The sequence below is a fragment of the Strix aluco genome, chromosome Z (genome assembly GCF_031877795.1).
Source record: "Strix aluco isolate bStrAlu1 chromosome Z, bStrAlu1.hap1, whole genome shotgun sequence".
In the NCBI taxonomy this organism is placed as follows: domain Eukaryota; kingdom Metazoa; phylum Chordata; class Aves; order Strigiformes; family Strigidae; genus Strix; species Strix aluco.
The window spans coordinates 80,134,914-80,157,016 of record NC_133971.1 but is presented as its reverse complement, the minus strand read 5'-3'; the positions used below and the strand labels follow the sequence as shown (position 1 = coordinate 80,157,016).

General features: G+C 38.8%; 1 protein-coding gene across 1 annotated transcript in view; it reads left to right on the top strand.

Annotated features, from left to right (window-relative positions):
- Positions 1 to 22,103, top strand: part of HCN1 (hyperpolarization activated cyclic nucleotide gated potassium channel 1) — a 207,816-nt gene that overhangs the window by 157,957 nt on the left and 27,756 nt on the right. Inside the window, exon 6 of the mRNA XM_074813024.1 lies at positions 21,548 to 21,788. Within this exon, the coding sequence (XP_074669125.1) occupies positions 21,548 to 21,788 (241 nt within the window). The remainder of the gene's footprint in view (positions 1 to 21,547; positions 21,789 to 22,103) is intronic.

Genomic DNA, 22,103 nt, shown 5'->3' with positions numbered 1-22,103 from the left:
CACATCTGTGCAGATGAAACCACTGAAAGCCACAGTGAAGAGAGATCTGCTTTGTTTCATTCTGTGAAGTAGTTAAAATGGTTAAAATGGTCTTCACCTGAGATGAGGAACCTGGATATACAAGATATCAAAATTCTCTTTTGTTAAAACTGTAGTCTGTATTCCAGTTTTGGGGTTTTTATTATGTTGTGTAGTGTTATGTTGTGTAACGTTATGTTACATTGAGTTACGTTATGGGTGGAAGCAGTTGGAATTTTCTTTGGCAAGGTGCTGATGTGGGAGGAAGGCAGTGTTCATCTTGCTGTAACACAGATAGCTGCTTAATGGAAATATAAATTTGACTGTCTTCTGTTGGGTGGTGTTCATGCCTGATGTGCTCAAGGATGTTTGTGTTATCCATTGCTTATATCCTCTACTGAAGGAAAAAAACCCAGGAGAAGAATCAAGTTGAAAAATTCAGAGAGAAGAAAACATAAACAGGAAAAAGAGAAAAAAATGAGAAGAGGGGAAAATAAAGGAGAAATAGTCTGATACGTGATGAAATCTGTGTTAATTTTCAAGTAATGCCTTTCAGTATCCTCTGCCATGAGAGGAGTGGTGCTGCATATATGTCTGTCTATATACGTGTGTACATATATATATGTATGTATATAAAATGTATATATAACACCCAACAGAGCACAGGATGGTGTGTACTTTTGAAAAGATATGTGAAGGGTGGGTTTTTTTAACAAGTTTTGTGGCATAAGAGCATAGGTCTGTGATGGATTGTCTGTACCATTGAATCTTGCATTTTGTTGTGAAGGGAAAACATGTCATACAATCCATTGCCAAAATCAATCAAGTTCCATATTTAAATAGTTATAAGAAACAATGCCTTGCCCGTTTGCAGACTCTGAGGACAGCTGGCACAGTTCTGCCATGTCTGTGTTACAAAAGTCTGATAGTAACCTCCCTCCTTACAAACTGCCAATTGGGAATGGTGAATGGTACCCAAAATTGCTGGGTCATTGCTAGGTGGTTCAAGTCAAAATCAGGCCAAACCATGATTGTTCTAACAGCTTAACAGTACAGATGACTGAATTCCAGTTCATGGGCCAATTTAATTCCCTAACTTAGATGTAGCCTGAGTCCTTTGGTTATATTGTGAATTTGTGTTTTGGAGGGCTCTGGCTTCTGCACTGCCTCTGCCAGTTTACCCTGTGGCTCTCCTTGGTAGCTTTTGAAATGTCACGGTGACAATGTACTATACAAATCTATCATGTAGGATAGAAAAGTGTGGGAATTTTCCCTACAGTACAGTCACAATCAAAACATGAATCTTGGTCAGTATGGAACTTTTGTTTTAAAAGAACAGAAGCATGTACAGACACATCAGTGGCTGACATCAGAAACACTGTCATCTGTTTCTACTTTTAAGGAAAGCATTTCTCCATAAATGAAGTCTAATACCCTTCCATTGCAAAATCTTTTACTAACAACAAATTTCAGTTATGGCACTCTAATTACCTGTCTTTTCTTCCTTTCCTTCCTCCCTCTTTGTTTCCTCCCTTCCTCCCCCCTTCCCCTAGTCCTTTTCCCTTCCCTTCCTTTTTTCTTATTGCTTAAGAGCAGGAAGGCACATTTGGTCAAGCATAAAAAACAAAAAGCACTTCTGTGGAGAGATCAAGCATGGAAAATTTCAAAAATACATGAGCCACTAAAAACATGGAGTAAGAATAGAATTTCACAGAAGGAGTCGCTTCTGGTTTTGTTATGATCATGCTGTACTTAGCATGTCTTCTTTGTTCTCTGTATTATATAAGAAAAACTTACTTAGCTACAATCAGGTTGCACACTGCCCTGATGACAAGATAGTAGTTGCCCCAGACAAAGACCAAAAAAAAAAAAAAAAGTAAGAACTGGATAGCGGCAGTGCCAGAACAGGTTTTCCAACCAATCTGTCCAAATTCTGGCAGCTCATGCACTGTGCCCTGGAAACACCACTTGGGCATTTGCTTAGTTTAGCAGTTTCAAATGCTATTTTAGCTACCACTTCAGCATGTGCAGTTTGGTAGTGCAGGTAGTAGCTTTTTGATGTTACTAATGGATAATAAATTAGAGCCTTTTAAAGACAGAACACAATTGTTTGTATGTTGGATGGGATATACCATCTTACATGCCAGTAACTAAACAAGCCTATAATATTCAGGTGATAGCACAGATACCCTAGGTGCATCATTCAAGAATAAATATTTACTGCATTTCTTAAGTTTTTAATTAATCCTGCATTTTATTATACTTTGAGTTTATCATAGGATAAGAATTGAGTTCTGCACTTGGGCCACAACAACCCCCAGCAGCGCTACAGGCTTGGGGAGGAGTGGCTGGAGAGCTGCCAGTCAGAGAGGGACCTGGGGGTGTTGATTGACAGCCAGCTGAACATGAGCCAGCAGTGTGCCCAGGTGGCCAAGAAGGCCAATGGTATCCTGGCTTGTATCAGCAATAGCGTGGCCAGCAGGGACAGGGAAGTGATCTTACCCCTGGACTCGGCACTGGTGAGGCCGCACCTCGATTCCTGTGTTCAGTTTTGGGCCCCTCACTACAAAAAGGACATTGAATTACTCGAGTGTGTCCAGAGAAGGGCAACGAAGCTGGTGAAGGGTCTGGAGCACAGGTCGTACGAGGAGCGGCTGAGGGAACTGGGGTTGTTTAGTCTGGAGAAGAGGAGGCTGAGGGGAGACCTCATCGCCCTCTACAGCTACCTGAAAGGAGGTTGCAGAGAGCTGGGGATGAGTCTCTTTAACCAAGTAATGAGTGATAGGACAAGAACGAATGGCCTCAAGTTGTGCCAGGGAAGGTTTAGACTGGATATTAGGAAGTATTTCTTTCCAGAACGGGTTGTTAGGTGTTAGAATGGGCTGCCCAGGGAGGTGGTGGAGTCCCCATCCCTGGAGGTGTTTGAGTTGAGTTGACATAGTGCTTAGGAATATGTTGTAGTTGAGAACAGTCAGTGTTTGTGTAATGGTTGGACTGGATGATCTTCAAGGTCTTTTCCAACCTAGATGATTCTATGGTTCTATGATTCTTAGAATTAAACATTTAGAATCTCAATGAAAGCAGCTTCTGATTCAACTGAAACGGTTATGTCCTCATTTACAGTAAGCAGAACAAAACACATAAAATACTGCATAATTATAGCATGAATATCATGAAATGTTACAAAAAATCTTGCGATGTTTTCAGTTGTCTTTGTTCTCAGTCATTCAAATTTACTGTATGGGCTGAAATTTTCCACAGCTAGGCTCTCTTTAGGAACCATGAACTTTTTTGGTCCATGTTTAGAAGTTCGACTCGCTCTTTTTTAGCAGAGAAGTAATTATGCATGATATAAATATGATCATTCAACCATTAAAAATAGCTAAAGGACACAGAATTAGCAGTAAAAATCTGGTGTGAAATTCATTCTTAAATGAAAAAATACTACTAATAAAGCTGTATATGCTTATAGTAGAAAGACTTTTTTGGTAAAAGAAGATGAATGTTCATTTTACTGAGCTTCTAAAGATAATGTATGGAACATTTATAGTAGATTGAATTATTAAAATAAGGAAAAGCTAAGAAAAGGTTTGATGCATATGTGTGAGTGGCTAACTTTGTTGGGTAACAGAAATAGAGTCATGTTTATTGTGGGGATTTAACTAGGGTTTTATAAAAAAAAAAGGAAAAAAGAATCCTGAATATTTTTAAAGTTTACAAGGCTCTCTCTAGCTGCTTCATAGCTGAGTAAAGCAACTGGTAGCTGACCTGTACCATTCAGGGATAAGTTTGTATTAATAACGAGATTCCCCTCAATGACTGGGAATTAAGGTAGACACTTATTAGAAAATGGGATTTAAAAACTTTATCTTCTCCCTGGTTAAGTTAGTTGCACAATTTGGGTATATAAGTTCCATGGTAATGTAGTTAATTGGATATACTCAGCTCTACACACTGAAACTGAATTAACCATGCGTTGCCATATGTGGTGTACTACTACTACCACCTGCTCGTAAGGAAAGGTGCTCTCTGATGAAAGTAAAGAATTAAAGTTTCTTTTCATTACATTCAGAAATTTCACTCTTACTGAAAAGAATATCCCCTTTTTCGTAATTAGACTTATCTGATAATAACTGTCCAGCCTTCTTGAGAATCAAATAGTCAGGAGACTCCTGTCAGTTACAATTTTGGTAGAGATGGAAGATTTTAAATTGCTTCTTCCAGGCCATGCAAGGTTGGATTAATCAAGACTATCTATAGCTCCATATAAGTTCTACAACGAGTCTGAACTAATCATCAGGCTTCCTCTGCACATACCACCCTCCCTCAATGCACACTCTCACTGTAAAGAAAACCTAGATGACTAGCTTAGAAAAAAGACTACATCTTCAGACAACAGTTGACATGTGAAATAAATGCTGCCTTTAAAAGCATTTGCAATTAACTATCTCCCCCCCTCATTTCTTGAGGTAGCAATTAACAATTGGTAGCACTTTGCATGTATCCCTTATATAAATATCATGTCTGCTTTTTCAGCAGACAGAGATACTTGTGAAGATTTCTGAAGTTCACATTTTTTAACTAGGAGTTTTTACCACCTACTTGCTTGAACATCATTTGGCATCAGAAGGCCCTAGTCCCAAATGTCTTTATAACTGTCATGACATGAAATGGAGATGGTAAACAGGAACACACAAAACCCAACAACACCCCCCACCCCACCCCCCCCCCCCCCACCCCCCCCCCCCAGCTAAGAGAAATCTATTTCTAAAGGACATCTGAGATCCAAAAGTTTAAAGACATACATATAAGCAGTTTCATCTAAGAACAGAGTGTAAGAAAATTCAAAGTGGTTCAGCTCTGGCGTTTGTGTAAGTTACCAGCCTTGCCAGCAGTGGCTGTAGGTGGATGCCCACAGAAAAATGAGAACTGGGCAAGTATGGTATTTCCCTTAATGACTCTCTTAGATTCCAGATATTTTCAGCTCAAGGGATTCTCTGAGACTGATGAGATTTGTCTACTGGGCAATCCTTAATGCATGTCTCTTCCAATTACTTACACTCCTCTTGAATCCACATACTCTGCAACCACACCATCCTTTGGCACGGAGCACAGACCTGTACTCTGCTGCATGAGAAACCACCTCCTTGTCTTGGGATTGAACCTGTGTCCTACTGGTTTTTTGGTTTTGAGGGCCATTAATTCTTGTAGCAAAAGTGATAGTAGAGTCAATTCCTACCCACCCTTTGCATGCCGGTTATGATTTTATAGACTTCTATGATAACATCCTTAAACTGTATTTTTTTGAAAGTAAAGAGACGCAGCCTACTTAATTCTTTCTTGTATGGAAGCCAGCTCACCCCCATGGTCATTCTTCTTGCCATTCTCAAGATTTTTTCCTGGCTGTAATACAGTCTTTTAGAGATGAGAGCACGAGATCTGCATCCAGCATACTGATGTTATAGTAATATGAATAATTCCTTTCCTAATAATTCCTAATATTAATTTGTTTTTTTAGTCAATTTCAACCACTGAGTTTAAATTTTTTAAAAATTATAGCTGTAAGAGCTAACCCCTAAGAGGTAATGGATACATTATTTTATGTATTTGTCTAGGTATATCACTTAACATTGGTCTCCATCTGTAATTTCCAACCAGCCTATAAGAAGCTGCTTTTAGTTTCTTTTTAACAAGCTTCTTCATCTTTATAAGATGCTCTTTCTGAAACTGAGCAGAAATGTGTGAAGTTCTGTTCCCATAGGAATAGAACTTGAATGTAACAAGTACGTTATGGTACCTATTGCAGCCTAATGAGTCAGGTGTAAGATTCTGAAAATGATCCTGCATGGTCCTTAGTGCTGCATCAAGTGTGGTATTTTGTGACAGTTATTGTAAGCGGGGTACTCTCACAACAAAACAATGGAAAGCATCCATTACTGGATTTATAATTGACAATAGTTCGTAGAACCATAGAAGCATAGAATGGTTTGGGTTGGAAGGGACGTTAAAGATCACCTAGTTCCAACTCCCCTGCCATGGGCAGGGACACCTTCCACTAGACCAGGTTGCTCAAAGCCCCGTCCAACCTGGCCTTGAACACTGCCAGGGAGGGGGCAGCCACAGCTTCTCTGGGCAACCTGTGCCAGTGTCTCACCACCCTCACTGTGAAGAATTTCTTCCTTACATCTAATGAAAATTCTTTATGCAGGGTTGGAAACTACACAGTCTGTTTTAATTCAAGATTAGGACATGCAGGATCTGTCTGTAGAAAACCAGTCTGGTACATGCCAGGGTTCTCCGTTTTCCCCTCATGGGCTTCTGCAGTAAAAACTCATGGCACTTGCATAACAGGAGCATGGGGAGGGGAACGGGGAAAGCAGGGGGCAGGATGCAGCCCTGATCCCAGTAGGAAATGTGGTACAGACAAGACAGGGATGCATGGTATGGACATGTCCACATCCCTTTGCTGTATATCTCATCCTTGGAGGTGGTGAGAGGGAACATCTTTTCCTTCAGTTTTCACTGTGGAATCTTAATTCTAGATTCAGAAGCAGGATAAAGTCTTTTGAAGCATATTTGTTTGGAGTCAGTAAAAGTGCTGGGGAGGGTCACGTAATACGAAAGTTTCTGTCTTGAGTGGTCACCCTTTAAATGTGCCAATGTCCATGAAAGTCACCACAAATGAAGATTAGAGTTGTGACTCACCACCAGCAAGAGGAGATAAATATGGCTTGAACTGGCTGATGCAGAAGCAAATGTATGTGCCTATTTTTATGCACTCACTTGCACATTATGATTATGGTAGTAACAGCATACAGAAGAGTACACAGCATTTCCCATGCATAAATTTGGAGTTGCCTTTTAAAAGCGTGTGATCTCAAAGGCGACAAGGAGAACCAGAAACAGCAAGCACAAAATCTGTTCTGAATGCACATTTATGAACTTAATTTCCTGTTGGTATACTGGTGATTTGACGAGGTACATCTTATTAAAGCTGTGACAGATAGCCAAGTTAAACTCTGCATGTCATGGCAATGCTAGATCATTGTTTTGCCTTTTTCCTAGTGCCACTTGAACAAAAAAAAATATACATTATTTTGAAACCTGCACAAAACTCTTTCTAATCTGTAGTTTTGGACTTTTGCTGTTATCTAACATACACAATAAGCAAATACTTTTCTCCAAAAATTGTCTTGCAGGTAAACCAAAGGTGAAATACTGATTTTTTTTTTTCTAAAGTCTTAGTACCTGAAAAATCAGGGGTCTCCTCCTCAGTTGAAAAATAATCTTTTGAAAGTGTAATCTCTTTTGATGAAGTCTTTTATAAGAAATTAAATGTAAATGGGAATTGAAAAAAAAATTGAAATTACTTATAAATTGACAGCTAATTAAATTTAGCATAGATATGGATGCACAAGGTGTTGAATTATACTTGTTTAACTTAAAGATAAGTGTCTAACACTGGAAGAACATAGTGTCTGATATTTTTAGTGATTAACAAAAGTCTTTCTCCCCTTGAGACTAAACTACTGTGATACAAGATTGTTAGAGGTAAGTGGAGTTAAAAGCTGTTACAAAATGAGGAGTCTGACACTGTGAGTACAAGTACAGACTTCCCGGTAACTCGTGGGATGAGTTCAAGGCAATGGTTTTTATCTGTTGTCTCCATCTTCTTCATGATACCTTCACACAGTGCTACTCAGTGGTAGCACTGGATCCTAAGCCAGCCTCAGAAGGAGTGGAGCACTGACTGACATGGAGTTCCCCTAAGAGGATTTTAATCTCCCATCTTGTTCTGTGGAGTCTATGTTTGTGAATTTTCTTCTTACTAAATTAGTTTTTCTTTTCCCTCATTTGTGAAAAGCAAAATCTCTGTGGTTGGTTGAGAGGATATTAATAAGTGCCCTAAAGCACGTACAGTTGCAAGTTTTGTGGGCTGATCATTGCATGTTTGTGCACTCTAATCACTCTATTACATTTGAAGCAATGGATGGTGCCTTACTAGAAAGCTAAGCTGTTTTGTAGATAAAATAAATACCTGTGTGGTTATATACGAAGAAAAGTCCCATTCTTTGTAGTTAACAGTTTTCATTTTAGCCTGGATTGCAGTCATTAGTTAACTATGCAACTGAAAACTATTATTTATTTTTCTGTGATCTCATGAATGTCACTTACATATATTAAAAATAAGTTTAATCCATAGTGAGGAGTTTTTTCTTGTACTAAATTGAAAATCAGGAAGCAAAGGTGTGTCTGTGTCTATGAAAAAAGTAAGAAAAGAGTAGAATGACTGAGAATCACTTGAAAAATATACTTGATGACAGCGTTACATTATGGGAGTTGTACCAGATTATTTGGGAAATACAGTGGATAGTACAGACACCCACAGTCCCCAAAACAAAAATCTAGCTACTCATTGACATACATTGTATAAACACTTGTGTATTTATGAAAATACAAGTTTTCAGAATCATCCATAATTCACCAAGAGTAAAAAGTCTCCCATCAGTAGTGCTTGGAAATGAAATAGTTCATGCTTTTTAGCATCTGGCACAGAACAGATCCACTACTGAGAGGAAGAGAAATGCTGTCAATATTATGTGTGGACAGCTTAATATATTACACACCTTGAAAGGAATTAAGCAGCAATGACAACTGTAGAGAAGCAGAAATGGAGTGTATGTAGCTTGCTTTGTCATTCTCTTAACACCAGATACGTTCTTCATAATATTGATACTTACAGCAATGGGACAAACTTAGAATGTGAGAAAGAGGTTAATACCCTTCCTGAGCCATTATTTAAAGTTCGTGGCTGGCCTATTTTTAGTCCACCATGTGAGAAGATGTTCACTGAAAATAGATACAGATCATGTGTCCTTGCAGAATATAGAACATCAGGACATTTCATTTCCAAAGAACGTAATTGGGACTGGGAGCAGAATCTTCTTTCCTCTTACCTTTTTCCTTGTAGATTATAACTTCAGTTGTACAAGCACACACTCTTACATGAGTTATATTAACCTCTAAATATTTAACTCAAATTAATTTGAAATACAGTTCTAATGGCACACATTAATTAGTTAAACTTTGATTTTTTTAACATTAAATATACAAATATGTACAGTTGTACACACATATATATATGTTCATGTACACATATGTGTGGGAGAGCATATATATGCATATATATATACACACATACAGAGACTTTCAGGCACATACAAGCAAACACATGTGTCCAAGACGTATGTATTAGAAGAATACTGTCGAATACTCTGTTGATATCTTTGCATACTACTAAGTACATACATTTCATTATGTACTCCAATATGGTCTTTATATTTCTCACTCTTACAGTATATCTCAACATATATTTCCTATGCCACCAGTCTATGTTTATAATATACTACCTTAAAATGACAAGGTTTTTAAGGGCTCTCCTATGATATAAAATCAATATAGATAAATTTATTCATAAATGTAGAGATTAAGGTGTAGTCTTAAATAATTTTAAAATCTATCTGAATAAATTATAAGAACATATTTCTTATGAAAATAATCCTCAGCCTATATTTACTTCATGAAGTGAGTAATGTAATTATACTTAAATGTTATTAATGATTAAATAAATTTAAAACCTTGGGCAAGGAGATGAACTGAAATTGTTTTGGAAAAGAATATTTAACTGATGTAAAGAAGGTGGCACTGCCTATGCACCTGCATCCTGTGTCTGCCAGGTCTCATGCACAGATGCTAATGGGAGTTCCGGAGTTCCCTGCTGTCTGTCATCAGGCCCCTTTGCTTTTAATGCACGTCTAGTCCTGGAGGGAAAGCACAAGCACAAATATTTAAGGCCTTAGTGACTGCATGCAGAGAGCAAGCACAGCATACTTACTAAATGTAGATGACAGAAGGCTGCAGGTATCTCCCGTGGTTTCTTGTTTATTATTTACATAGCCGCTTCCTTTCCATGCTCCCTAGAACAAAAATTTTCGGGATGTACTAATGCTGAGGATGTCCTGTGCATCCTTGATCTGTCAAATTTTGACCATGATTTGGCTTCTAGTTGTAATGTGACTCTTTCTTTGTTACTCTGATACCATGTCATTATAAAGTGTGTCTGCCCACTGGGTATTTAAAGAGTCTGATGCATTACTTTTACTCTACCTGTTATTACTAATCCATATTGACTAGCTTACTCCTGCCAGTTTTCCTTCTCTTTTCTCCACATGATCTGCTATCAAGGGTGTTCTTGCTGTCACCGTGCCTATTTGAACTTCTCAGAATTTCTTCCACTCTTTACACCTCCCATACCATTTATGCATCTCTTTACCCTGCTGCTACCAATATTAGTCAAAGTGGCATTCTCAAGCAAATTCTATCTTCAGGGCTGTCTGGCTGTCACTCTGCTACTTTATTGCCAGAGTATAAAATGAATAAGCTTCATTTTTACCATGCAGTAATATCTCTTCTGGAGCCTGCTCTCCATGTTTCACCCTTACAATTGACCATCATCCTCATGGCTCACTGCAAAACTGGGCTCTAGAATCAGCTCTTTCAATATTTTTCTACTGCTGTATGCTTGCGCTCTGGCGCAGCAGCCCAAATGTGGGTGATGAGCTCCTTACGCTTGTGTTGCAAGTTGCTACTCACAACATAACATCACTGAGCCCTCGCGCCTGATCCCACTCCAGCACCCTTTTCAGTAGTTTCCTTTAGAAGGCAAATTCAAATGGTCTCATAATAAGCTTGTCCCAGTTCACATAGCAAAGCAGTGATGAAGGCTGATTCAGAATTAGAAAGGGATTGTGCAGGCTCCTTATCTTTCTTTTTATATCCTTATATATAGATGTGTACTTCTATAGCTGACTTAAATATGCTAGCGCAAACACACGCAGGCATTCAGGGTTCTGTCACACATTTGTCTAAGAAACCTAAATAAATCTTCTCATTGTTTATAAATGCTCTTTTTTGCCACTTCAAGTTATGGATTATATATAATGTATCAGTGTTTAGATTTTGTGTGTTAGATATAGTTAGGAGTTTCATGTTTCTCCCATATGGTAATGTAGAGTAGGCCTTCATCAAATAGTTACAAATCAGATGCAAACAGAAATGTCCTTAAAAAATCTAAACATAATTTCAGTGTGGATATTTCAAGCTCAGCTAACTGGGATTTATCCAGTATAATCAGTAAGATTTAATTTAAGCCACTTAATAATTTTATAGAGAGAGGCTTTGAACCAATGGGATTTTAATTCATAATAAGAAGTAAGTGTTAACCTAGCAATTAACAAGATAACAGTATTTCTGATCCAGAGCTCTTGGAGAGCTTTAAAATAACTCAGTGAACAAATCACCACTGATTTTTAAATAACTGTTTTCCTGGTTGTTGTGGTTGTTACTGTGTCAGCTAAACCATACACATAGGGTGTAGGTAAAGCACATTCTCTTGAGAACTACCTCCTTGCTGACTCAGTTGTTTTGGCCATTTGGGTTGCAGGGGACTGGAGAAGGGATGAGAGGACAAAGGAAGAATGGGATGGCAGAAGAAATTTCTTGTCTGTTGCAGAGCTCACAATGAACTCTCCATGGGAGCATTCCTAGCTTCAGTTTCTGATCTTGATCAAACAAGTGCAAATCAGAAATAAGTCAACACAAAAATTTATATCCAAGCCATAGCTTTCTATTTCTCCTAACGTTGATTTTTCCTGCCACCTAGTTCTTTGCTTCAGTACTTTTTTTTAGCCCCTGGGTCAGTCCCCAGTTAGCTTCAAACACAGATTTTTTCCTCTCTGCTTTGATCCACAAGTTGTTCTCTTCAGGGCCTTCCCTTTCTTCAGCGAGAGAAGCTGTATTGTTCAGGCGTCACATCCTGTTCTGCATTATAACTGACATATTTTTACACAACAAAGCACCCAAATTAATATATTTTACCTAATAAGTCACACAAACGTAAGTGTAGCTCAGGTGCCTTTATGAAACTCCACTGTCTCTTCCTCTTTTTCCTTCTCTCATGCACAACTACTCTTCCTTGCAATCAGGTGAATCAAGCACTGTCCTGAGAACAGCACTCTTTCCAACATTATTCTAAAACAAAATCATTTTTTTTCTGGCCATCAGGTGAAATCTCACTGACTTTGGTGAATATAAGAAGTACTTTTCATTCAGAAAAGCTATAAGTAGCATTTGAGCTTTTTTTTAGAAGGGTATAGTAGAAAAAAATAGTAGCTGACACACAGATCACATATGAGGTCAACCACAGATTAATTGGTGTTAACAAGTGGTTATTACTGGAGTTTCAGTACAAATACATGAGAATTAATATGGCTTCCAGAATCATCAGATTAACAGATAGAGGAGGTGGCTGGAAGATCCAAAGACAGTGGAAAAGCAATGCTACAGTAGATATTAACCTGTGAGCAAGCAGACTAAACAAAGTTTTGTAATTGTCAGCAAAACCAACTTTCTCCTGTTTCTTAATCACTGTTTCAGAAAAACATAAGGAGTGCTTCATTTATTTGTACAATAAACATGATGGTTAATTCACACCACTCTTCCACATACTAATACAAGTTTCTGATAGAGATACCAATAGGATATGGATACCAATAGGATTTTGTAAACTTCACACCTCTTAAGATTCACCTTTCTGCCAGAATTTGACAATACATGTGTTTAAATCTGTAGTCTCACTGACATAATGGGCCAAACTCAATATTTAAAAAGCCCTACTAAACCAAGAGTTCAGTCTTAAGTGCCACCTGCCCAAGATATTATTTAGTAAATACTAGCATATTAGTGACCATAACACACAAACATACACACACACACAAATGGGAATGAAGATACTTGGTTACTCAGGGGCAGAAAACTGAAATAGTGATTGTTAAATACATTTTCAAATTGCAGTTTATTTATTTAGTTAATAAAAGGGAACAGTCTCTACAGCAACTGCTGTATCATACAGCACTAATTCCATATTACCTTCTGTAATGAAGTATGGGTGTTTATTTACCGAGAACATTTAGGAAATTTGTTCAGCAATACAGTTCAGAAGGGAGAACCTGCAAGAAGTAGAGATTGGTCAACTGGCCCAGATTTTAAGTACTTACCTGTATTATCAGGACTTCTCAGGCTTTTGAAATTAGACTGGCTATCTCATGATTACAGACTGCCTTAAAACATTGTCTGTATCACTGTTCTCATTTTGACACCTGTCATCCTTTTCCCAGCTGGACACCAAACTTATAAGGCATAGAACATTTCAGAACATTGAAGAAGATGAAAGCTGAGTCCCCTTTAAAAATAGCCCAATAGTTAAGGAATGGATGGACAGTTGGGTGGATGAAAATATGGATAGATAGTGTCTTCTTTCTTTCCTTCTTTCTTTAGCTCTTTTTTAATCTTCTAAATATAATGTAAGATCCAGAGTAGAGAAGCATGAGATGCACAAAATTGCTCTCCCTTAAGCTCTATTAAATCAATTAACAACTTGAGAAAAAGATGGATATCCTTCATCAGACTGACTTTATTGGAGGAGGTTTGGTTGAATCATACATTCTCAAAAGGCTTATCCTGTCTGCATTTGAATTTAATGCAGTAATAATTCTGAAGCATAAAAAATGCATGTAGGGAGTTGAATAGAAAATTCTGATCAATCAGGGAATGATAGAAAAGTATACGGAAGGCCAACGTTTCATCAATGAAGCCAGGAAAATATAATTGGTCAAATCTATATTCCTTCTGCTTGCAAATGCATAAAAAAGATTGCTATCTCTTAGGAGACAGCAATACTGGCTACCATATGCTCTCTTTAACGCTGACTTGTCATAAACTGAGTTGAACAGAGCTAGACAGAAAAAAACCCCACAAACCTGCTTCAACTCAGGCCTGGTAGAATCCAAGCAGGGGATTTAGTTAATCATTTAGCGGTTTATTTCTCCCTTACTTTTGCCTGCCTAATATTATCTCACATCTGGCTGGAAAATTTTCTGCATCTGAGCAACCTGTATCCAAGTGTGCTGGAGGTCTTGGGGACCTGAGGGCTTTGAAAATATAAATGGACAGACTGACCACTAGTTTTCAAGGCAACTGAGATCATGTGGACTGTCTGCCTTAGATCAGAGTTTTTCAGGTTTTGTACTTTGTTTGTAGGTCAAACACATAGGTTGCCTCAGAGCAGAGCATTCATGGGCTTTAAAATATATAGCCAGAGGAGCTAAACAGTGTTGTTTTCTAAAACATACACACAGTGCAATATCTAGCTATGTTAACAGAATGGCAAAATATCAAAGTTCTGAAGAAAAAAGAATTGTGTTTCTGCATGCAGCTCTAGACATAAATGATGGTATCCAAAACTTACCTTATTTGTAAGTAAAATTTAAGCAGAATCTATGTGTTAAAACTGCTCAACAACCATGGGAATCCCATTCAAAGAGAAAAAAGTACACAGTCGTTACTACCTATATGAAAGCCTTAGAGCAAAATCTATTTTTAAGTAAGTCATACGCTCTGCATAGACACAGAATGTGTCAAAGCAATCTGAACAATTTCAGGTGCACCAGGAAGAATACTGCATTCCATTGCCAAATGTAGATTTTCTGGCATTAAACAAGTTGTGAGCTAATGATGTAGTCATTCCCTCAGGGGATACTAATCCTAGTCCACCTGAAAGCCTGTTGTCATAAAACTTCTGAGAACTTAATATCAGTGAGATGTCTCCTTTCACAGAATCACAGAATCGTCTAGGTTGGAAAAGACCTTGAAGATCATCCAGTCCAACAATTAACCTAACATTGACAGTCCCCAACCACACCATATCCCTAAGCGCTATGTTGACCCTGCTCTTAAACACCTCCAGGGATGGGGACTCCACCACTGCCCTGGCCAGCCCATTCCAATGCCTAACAACCCGTTCTGGAAAGAAATACTTCCTAATATCCAGTCTAAACCTTCCCTGGCACAACTTGAGGCCATTCGTTCTTGTCCTATCACTCATTACTTGGTTAAAGAGACTCATCCCCAGCTCTCTGCAACCTCCTTTCAGGTAGCTGTAGAGGGCGATGAGGTCTCCCCTCAGCCTCCTCTTCTCCAGACTAAACAACCCCAGTTCCCTCAGCCGCTCCTCGTACGACACGTGCTCCAGACCCTTCACCAGCTTCGTTGCCCTTCTCTGGACACGCTCGAGTAATTCAATGTCCTTTTTGTAGTGAGGGGCCCAAAACTGAACACAGGAATCGAGGTGCGGCCTCACCAGTGCCGAGTCCAGGGGTAAGATCACTTCCCTGTCCCTGCTGGCCACACTATTGCTGATACAAGCCAGGATGCCATTGGCCTTCTTGGCCACCTGGGCACACTGCTGGCTCATGTTCAGCTGGCTGTCAATCAACACCCCCAGGTCCCTCTCTGACTGGCAGCTCTCCAGCCACTCCTCCCCAAGCCTGTAGCGCTGCTGGGGGTTGTTGTGGCCCAAGCGCAGCACCCGGCATTTGGCCTTATTGAAACTCCTACAGTTGGCCTTAGCCCATCGCTCCAGCCTGTCCAGATCTCTCTGCAGAACCTCCCTACCCTCGAGCAGATCAACACTCCCACCCAACTTGGTGTCATCTGCAAACTTACTGAGGGTGCACTTGATCCCCTTGTCTAGATCATCAATAAAGATGTTAAAACCGAGCCCTGGGGGACACCACTCGTGACCGGCCGCCAACTGGATTTAACTCCGTTCACCACAACTCTTTGGGCCCGGCCATCCAGCCAGTTTTTTACCCAGCAAAACGTGTGCCCATCCAAGCCACGAGCAGCCAGTTTTGCCAGCAGAATGCTGTGGGAAACGGTGTCAAAGGCCTTTCTGAAGTCAAGGTAAACAACATCCACAGCCTTTCCCTCATCCAATAAGCAGGTCGCCCTGTCATGGGAGGAGATCAGGTTTGTCAAGCAGGACCTGCCTTTCATAACCCCATGCTGACTGGGCTTGATCATCTGGTTGTCCCGCATGTGTTGTATGATGGTACTCAGGATGAGCTGCTCCATCAGCTTCCCGGTCACCGAAGTCAAGCTGACAGGCCTGTAATTTCCCGCATCATCCTTCCGACCCTTCTTATATATGGGCATCACACTGGCCAATTTCCAATCTTTCTGCCAAAGTTAACTGTAATTGACCAATGGTTAAAAAAATTACAGGAAATCATAAACACATATAGAATATGACTCCTTAAAACAGGGTTTAAATATATTTAACCTGCTCATACAGCTCCAAATCCCTAAATATCCTGCTTTTTCCTATAGTTCTCTCTTAATCACTTGCTCAGTAATTCTTCTTCTCTGAGTTATTTCTAAGAGTGAAAATATCTTTCTCAATAATGTGATGTCTTCCTTTCAATGACCAAGAAATTAAGACTGATTTAGATTCTTATCCTTTGAAAGCAGAGTGTAAAGGAGGGACACTCAGAAAAAAATGTGCATTGTTAGAGTTGTGCACTGGATTTTTATAATAGTATGTAGAACTGACCTAATGAAACTAAGCTATTTTTTGGTATAGTCATAAACAGACTTTGGTGGCCTACATGTAAGAAGGACATAGTTTGTAGATGGAAGTAGTGCCTTTTATTAGCTCAATTGGAATGGTGGGAATATCAAAGAACCTTTCAGGCATACAGACCTTTCAAGAGCTTTGCCTGCTTTTTTCTAGCCACAGCTTTTTCCAGTCAGTCTAACTAAAAACATTACCTCTATCTAAAAATCTTATCCTGGAGAAAAGGTCCTAAAAACCATTAAAGATGCCATTGGAGAAACTGATCACCATCGTGCCCTGGTCACAGCCAGGACAGCCTTGTGGCTGCCTTTGTAATTGTGACATCTTGAGATGCATCAGAGCAGTCATCCCAAAATATTGAACCCACACAAAATTGGAATATCTGATGGTTTAACATCAGTTTGAAAAAATAGCCAGGAAGGCCAAGATGAGTAATAAAACCAGTACAGTATAAAGGAGCAGGAGCCAGTGTAATTACCTAGCCAATCTGTTATGTAAAGCAGACCATTGCACCTCCAACTTACTTCTTGTGTAACAGAGACCAATACCTGAACTAGATCAACACTTGCTCCATATAGGTCTGAATCACTCTTGCCCTTTAACCACTTCAGCTGTGTAAGACACTCCTAATACTTTCCTCAGGCTTCACTTGGTATTTTCTCCATTTAGAGGTGAGACAAAATCATTATTATTTCATTTAATTAAGATATCATATTGGGCAGCATAATCTGGTTCCAGACTGACTCCAAAGAATTAACTCAATGAAAATACAAGTGAAAGATTGTTCTCTGCACAAAACGTCAACTTTTAACTTGGCAGTTTGTTCTTTTGTTACTTTTCTTTTAAAACACAGAGCTATTCCTCCTAGTACTTCCTGAGTTACATAAAACACGTTCATAATCTTTACTGTTTCTTTCTCCTCAAGATGATATTTAAAGTCATACACAAAAATCTGAAATTGCAGCACTGCCTGTGATTAAGATCCAGGGAAATGTATTTTACTTGCTCTGAATGATCTCATATTTAAATAAAAGAACACTTTGAAGAAAAACAAAGCACTTAAAAATGACACATCTCTTTCTCACTCAGTAATTTTCCACCTTCTAATGTCTTAAATAAGGAAAGTTTGTACTTTAACATAAACTTTCACAGAAAACTAATCAACAAAATGAATGCATTACTGGGACATAACGGCTGAAATTACCACAGCAGGGTGGTTTTGTAGCTATGTTGGTACCTTCATTAGGCACCTCAGGCTGAGCAGGTAATGTGTGTATATACGTAAGTATATCCAGATATAGGTTATATATCAAGAGAGAAAGGTGGGTAAAAGATGGAGCCCTAAGAGGACATGAGGTTCCAAGGGTGAAATCCTGTGACAAAGGTGTGATTTGTAGGTATTCCCAAGATGAAATGAATTCCTTTCTGTTGGGCTGGACTGGCTCTGCGCGGAGGAGTCATGCAGGTCTGAATTCTCCCCTCTCTCTGTATCATGCTCCTCTATGATGCTATTAAGAGACATTACTGATCACTTACATTTTTTTTTTCCAATTTCCCTTTCGTTTACTTCATCTGCCCTACTTCTCAGCTTTCACTCCAGACACCTTTTCTCCAGGTTTTGTGCTCCCATGCTCTCACTTTTTCAGGAATTTCAGTTTCTCAATCTGCTTTTAAAGTCAACCTTCCTGCCTCTTTTTTCCCCTTTCTTCTAAGTCTTTGTGTTCCTTCTTTTTGTTTTCCTCCCATTCTCTCTTTTTTAATACTACTACATTAGGTCTATTTTACTCTTTCTTTCTGATCATGATTGGAGTTGAACCTTCCACTCGCCCAGCCTTTTCTGTGCTTCCCCACCAGCTTCTATATAATTTCCACTCAATTTTTGCTTTCTTTAGTAATTTTCTTTCTCTGCTTCCTGCGCATGCAAGACAAGCTATTCGTTTTCAGAAACAGAAAACAAGCAGCAAGTCTACTGAAAAGTCCCTGAGCAAGACAAGTAGTAGTTATCGCCAGCTTTCCAGCATCAGCTGAGACTGCAGTAAGGCAGTCTCATACAGAGCTGAGGGTATAGTCTGGGACTCCTTGCATGATGCCACCATACTGCAAGCAGTGGGAGCAGAGAATAACTTTCCCTTGGGAGGGAGATGGTGGCTGAAGCTTTACTGAGAAATGGAGTATTTAGATGAGAAGGGAAACAGGCTTTTCCTCATCCTTTAGAAAGATAGTCAGCTGGAATCTCTTTAGAATATTTACTCCCTTATGCAGAATATACTTAAAGAAGTAGCCTGTGATTACTTCTCTTGACTTAATGACTCAGCAGGATTTGCTGATCTTGAATGTCAGTGACACCTATTTGGTATTTCACACATTGCAGTGCTGTTGCTTGAGATAATTTTTGGATTCAGGCAAACAGGACACATCCTGCATCGAATTTTCCACATGTTTTTACAAGCAAGGCTAGCTTGTGGGGTTTTTTAAAGCTCTGACTCTGATGTCATCTGTGTAGATATTATTGTCCCATAGTGTCACACCAGTAGCATCCATATCTTTGCCTGCTGGGTGGGAGACATAGCCAGACTGCTCTTCCTTTCTACAAGTAGGAGTCTCACAGTCATTACAAATCTCAGTGCTCTTTTTCTCACATCTTTTCTGTTCCAGTTCCTGACATGTATTCCTGTACATTTCAAGTTTCATGCAACCTTGAAGAACTCTATTCTTGGTCTCAGATCTGTCTCCTCCTTGTCTTAATCCAGGCCATTTACACTTAGCCATGGAGTCCATACATGATACAATGTTTCAGGCATGCCAAAACACTCATAAGAAGGGGAAGTTACAGCAATCAGTGAGGTTGAGAGAAAGTGAGGCAATACAGTGAAAGGTGTTGGAAGAGGAGTGTTATTCTATTTCCATCACTTATAAATAATTCTCAGATAAAATGTTCTTGTTGGAATCATATCCTCACTGAATTCAATTGGAGTTTAGTGGTTGACTTCAAAGATGTAGCATCTTACTCTTCATTCAGTCTAACCCAATAATTCTGGAATTAAATCTGTGTTACAATATAATTATATAAAGTTATAAATTTTTTGTATCTCGTTGGCTCATTCCAGAGGAAAAAAAGAGGAGGGGAAAAAAGGCTTGACAGTGTTTGTCTGAGTATATAGACTTGATGCTCTTGAGACCAGTGTTAAAGAGAATCTCTGTACTGCCCTTTGTTAAGAATCAGTGTTCATTTCTGCTTGGAGACACTTCTGTTTCCACCTTGCCATTATATAATGACACTTTCTTGTGGGATTGTCAGAAGATATCATAAGTCAATCCTAGGAGCAGCACTAGAAAGTAATTTTGCCCTATTTTTTTCTTTCTTAAATGGAAAATAAGATATTGTTGGAGGTAACAGCTTTCTGCTTCTCAGGTGCCTGGTGAGACATTTTTTTTCACATTATTTTTCCAAGTTCTACTGGATTTATTTTGAAAGGACATAATTTCTCAGGGAAAGGCAGTTCTTTCTTTGCTCTTAGATCATGTCCAAACTTCTTAATTGCCTCAGTAGCCAATGGCTTTCCTTCAAAGGGAGATTCCCATCTCCTTCCCAGATGCCAGGAGACTGATTTGAAGAATCCATTATGGTTTTATTGCTTATACTGTGGAATTATCTGAGCTTCCCCATCAAGTCTGCAAGCAGGATATCATGGGGTGGGGGTGGGAGGAGAAGAAAGGAATTTGTCTGAACTGTGGACAAGGATATCTAATCTTGCTGCTCAGAGAGCTGTCTGCATGGGATATATGAGACAGCAGATGCATGGGAGGTTGAAAAAGCAACTTCTAGCAGGAGTTCAGTGGGCCTCAGTCAAGGGTGTGAGAGCACTGGAAGGTGAGATGTCTCCTTTACATCAGTCACAAAGCCTTGGCTTAGTTTAATAAATGCTAGGGATACTCCACTGACAATTAAATTCTGTTTAGCTTTACAAAGTAGTTAAGTGACTGATAAATGTATTTTCTTTTATTTGCTCTGTGTGCATTTATATACAGATGATCATATATGCTCTTCCTGTCATGTTTGGGTTGCTGACTCAGTAGATGTTGCTTGCCTGAGCCCCTCTTCATATGTAATACTGACTAGTCTCAGCTCTTCAATATACTGTTAAATCTGTATGACAATGGACCACGTTAATTTTCCTAAGACAAAGTAAGGTCTGCAAGTATGAGCTTGAAACTCTTTCAGAAATTGTTCTTTTTTTCTTTTTTTTTTTTTTTTTTTTTAAATTTAAAGCAAGTAGGATATTTATAGTTTTTTGGTACTAATACTTTTATGTAGATGTGCTCACAGTTGGCAGTGTAAATATAAATATTCTTGGTGGGAGACTTCCTTAAGGCCTGTAGCACTCTTAGGAAAATAGCAGTGCTTTCTGCCTATAAGGGTCTACTATATATGGGTGTCTTTGAAGGGCAGGAAAGTATGCCTCTGTGTTTATAAAATAAATTAAATTCTGGGAAGGAAATATTCCTGTTGATTTCAGCTGACCCTGCAACTAACTGGAATGTACATTTAAATTACCACTGGAGTTGTTCTGATCAAGAAGATGTTACTGGTGTAATATTTGAAAACACAGGGTTTGTGTAACTTTATCATTTGATACAGTTATTGCAACAGCTAATCTTGTTGTCAGGCGGTGTAATTCCTATTTAATTTTTATCTTTCTGTCATATTTTTCCCCTTAAAATCCAAGGGGAATAATAACATATGAAAAATCACCTGAAGAAGACAACCTTTCACCTCAGAAATACAAATCAGACTGCACTACTGTTTCAATCACTTCACTAGAAACAGATTAAAATATAATGAAAAGATTAAAAAATTAGGCACAAGAAGAAACACAGAAAAGTCCAATATGAGCATAAAGAACTTCTTTGTGAAGAAAGCAAAAAGTTTTTTTTTCAATGCCCATCATATTATACATATTTGCTGACCATTATTGTCATTATGTTTCCGTTTAGGAGATTGTCAACTTCAACTGTCGGAAACTGGTTGCTACAATGCCTCTTTTTGCTAATGCAGACCCCAATTTTGTGACTGCCATGCTAAGCAAACTGCGATTTGAGGTGTTCCAACCTGGAGATTATATTATCCGAGAAGGGGCTGTGGGTAAAAAGATGTATTTCATTCAGCATGGTGTTGCTGGTGTCATCACCAAATCCAACAAGGAGCTGAAGCTGACAGATGGCTCTTACTTTGGAGGTGAGTAGGAAAAAATGAATGATAACATTGGCATGAATGCACTAGAACAAAAGATATTCAGATATCAGACACATAGAGACATCAGAATAAACCTACTGTCTTTTGCCTAGACAATTCCAACTGCAGTGAAGAGTGCACAAAATATTTCTGAATAAGATGTTCAGAGTTTGCTTAGTGTTGTGAGGATAGCTATTAAAGATGCAGAATGACCTTCCTAAATTTTGAAGTTATTTTGAATTAAGAGCACTGTTATTTAGCAGACAGTATTTAAATATAAATATAATAGTTTGCATAGTAATTTTATAGCTATGTAAA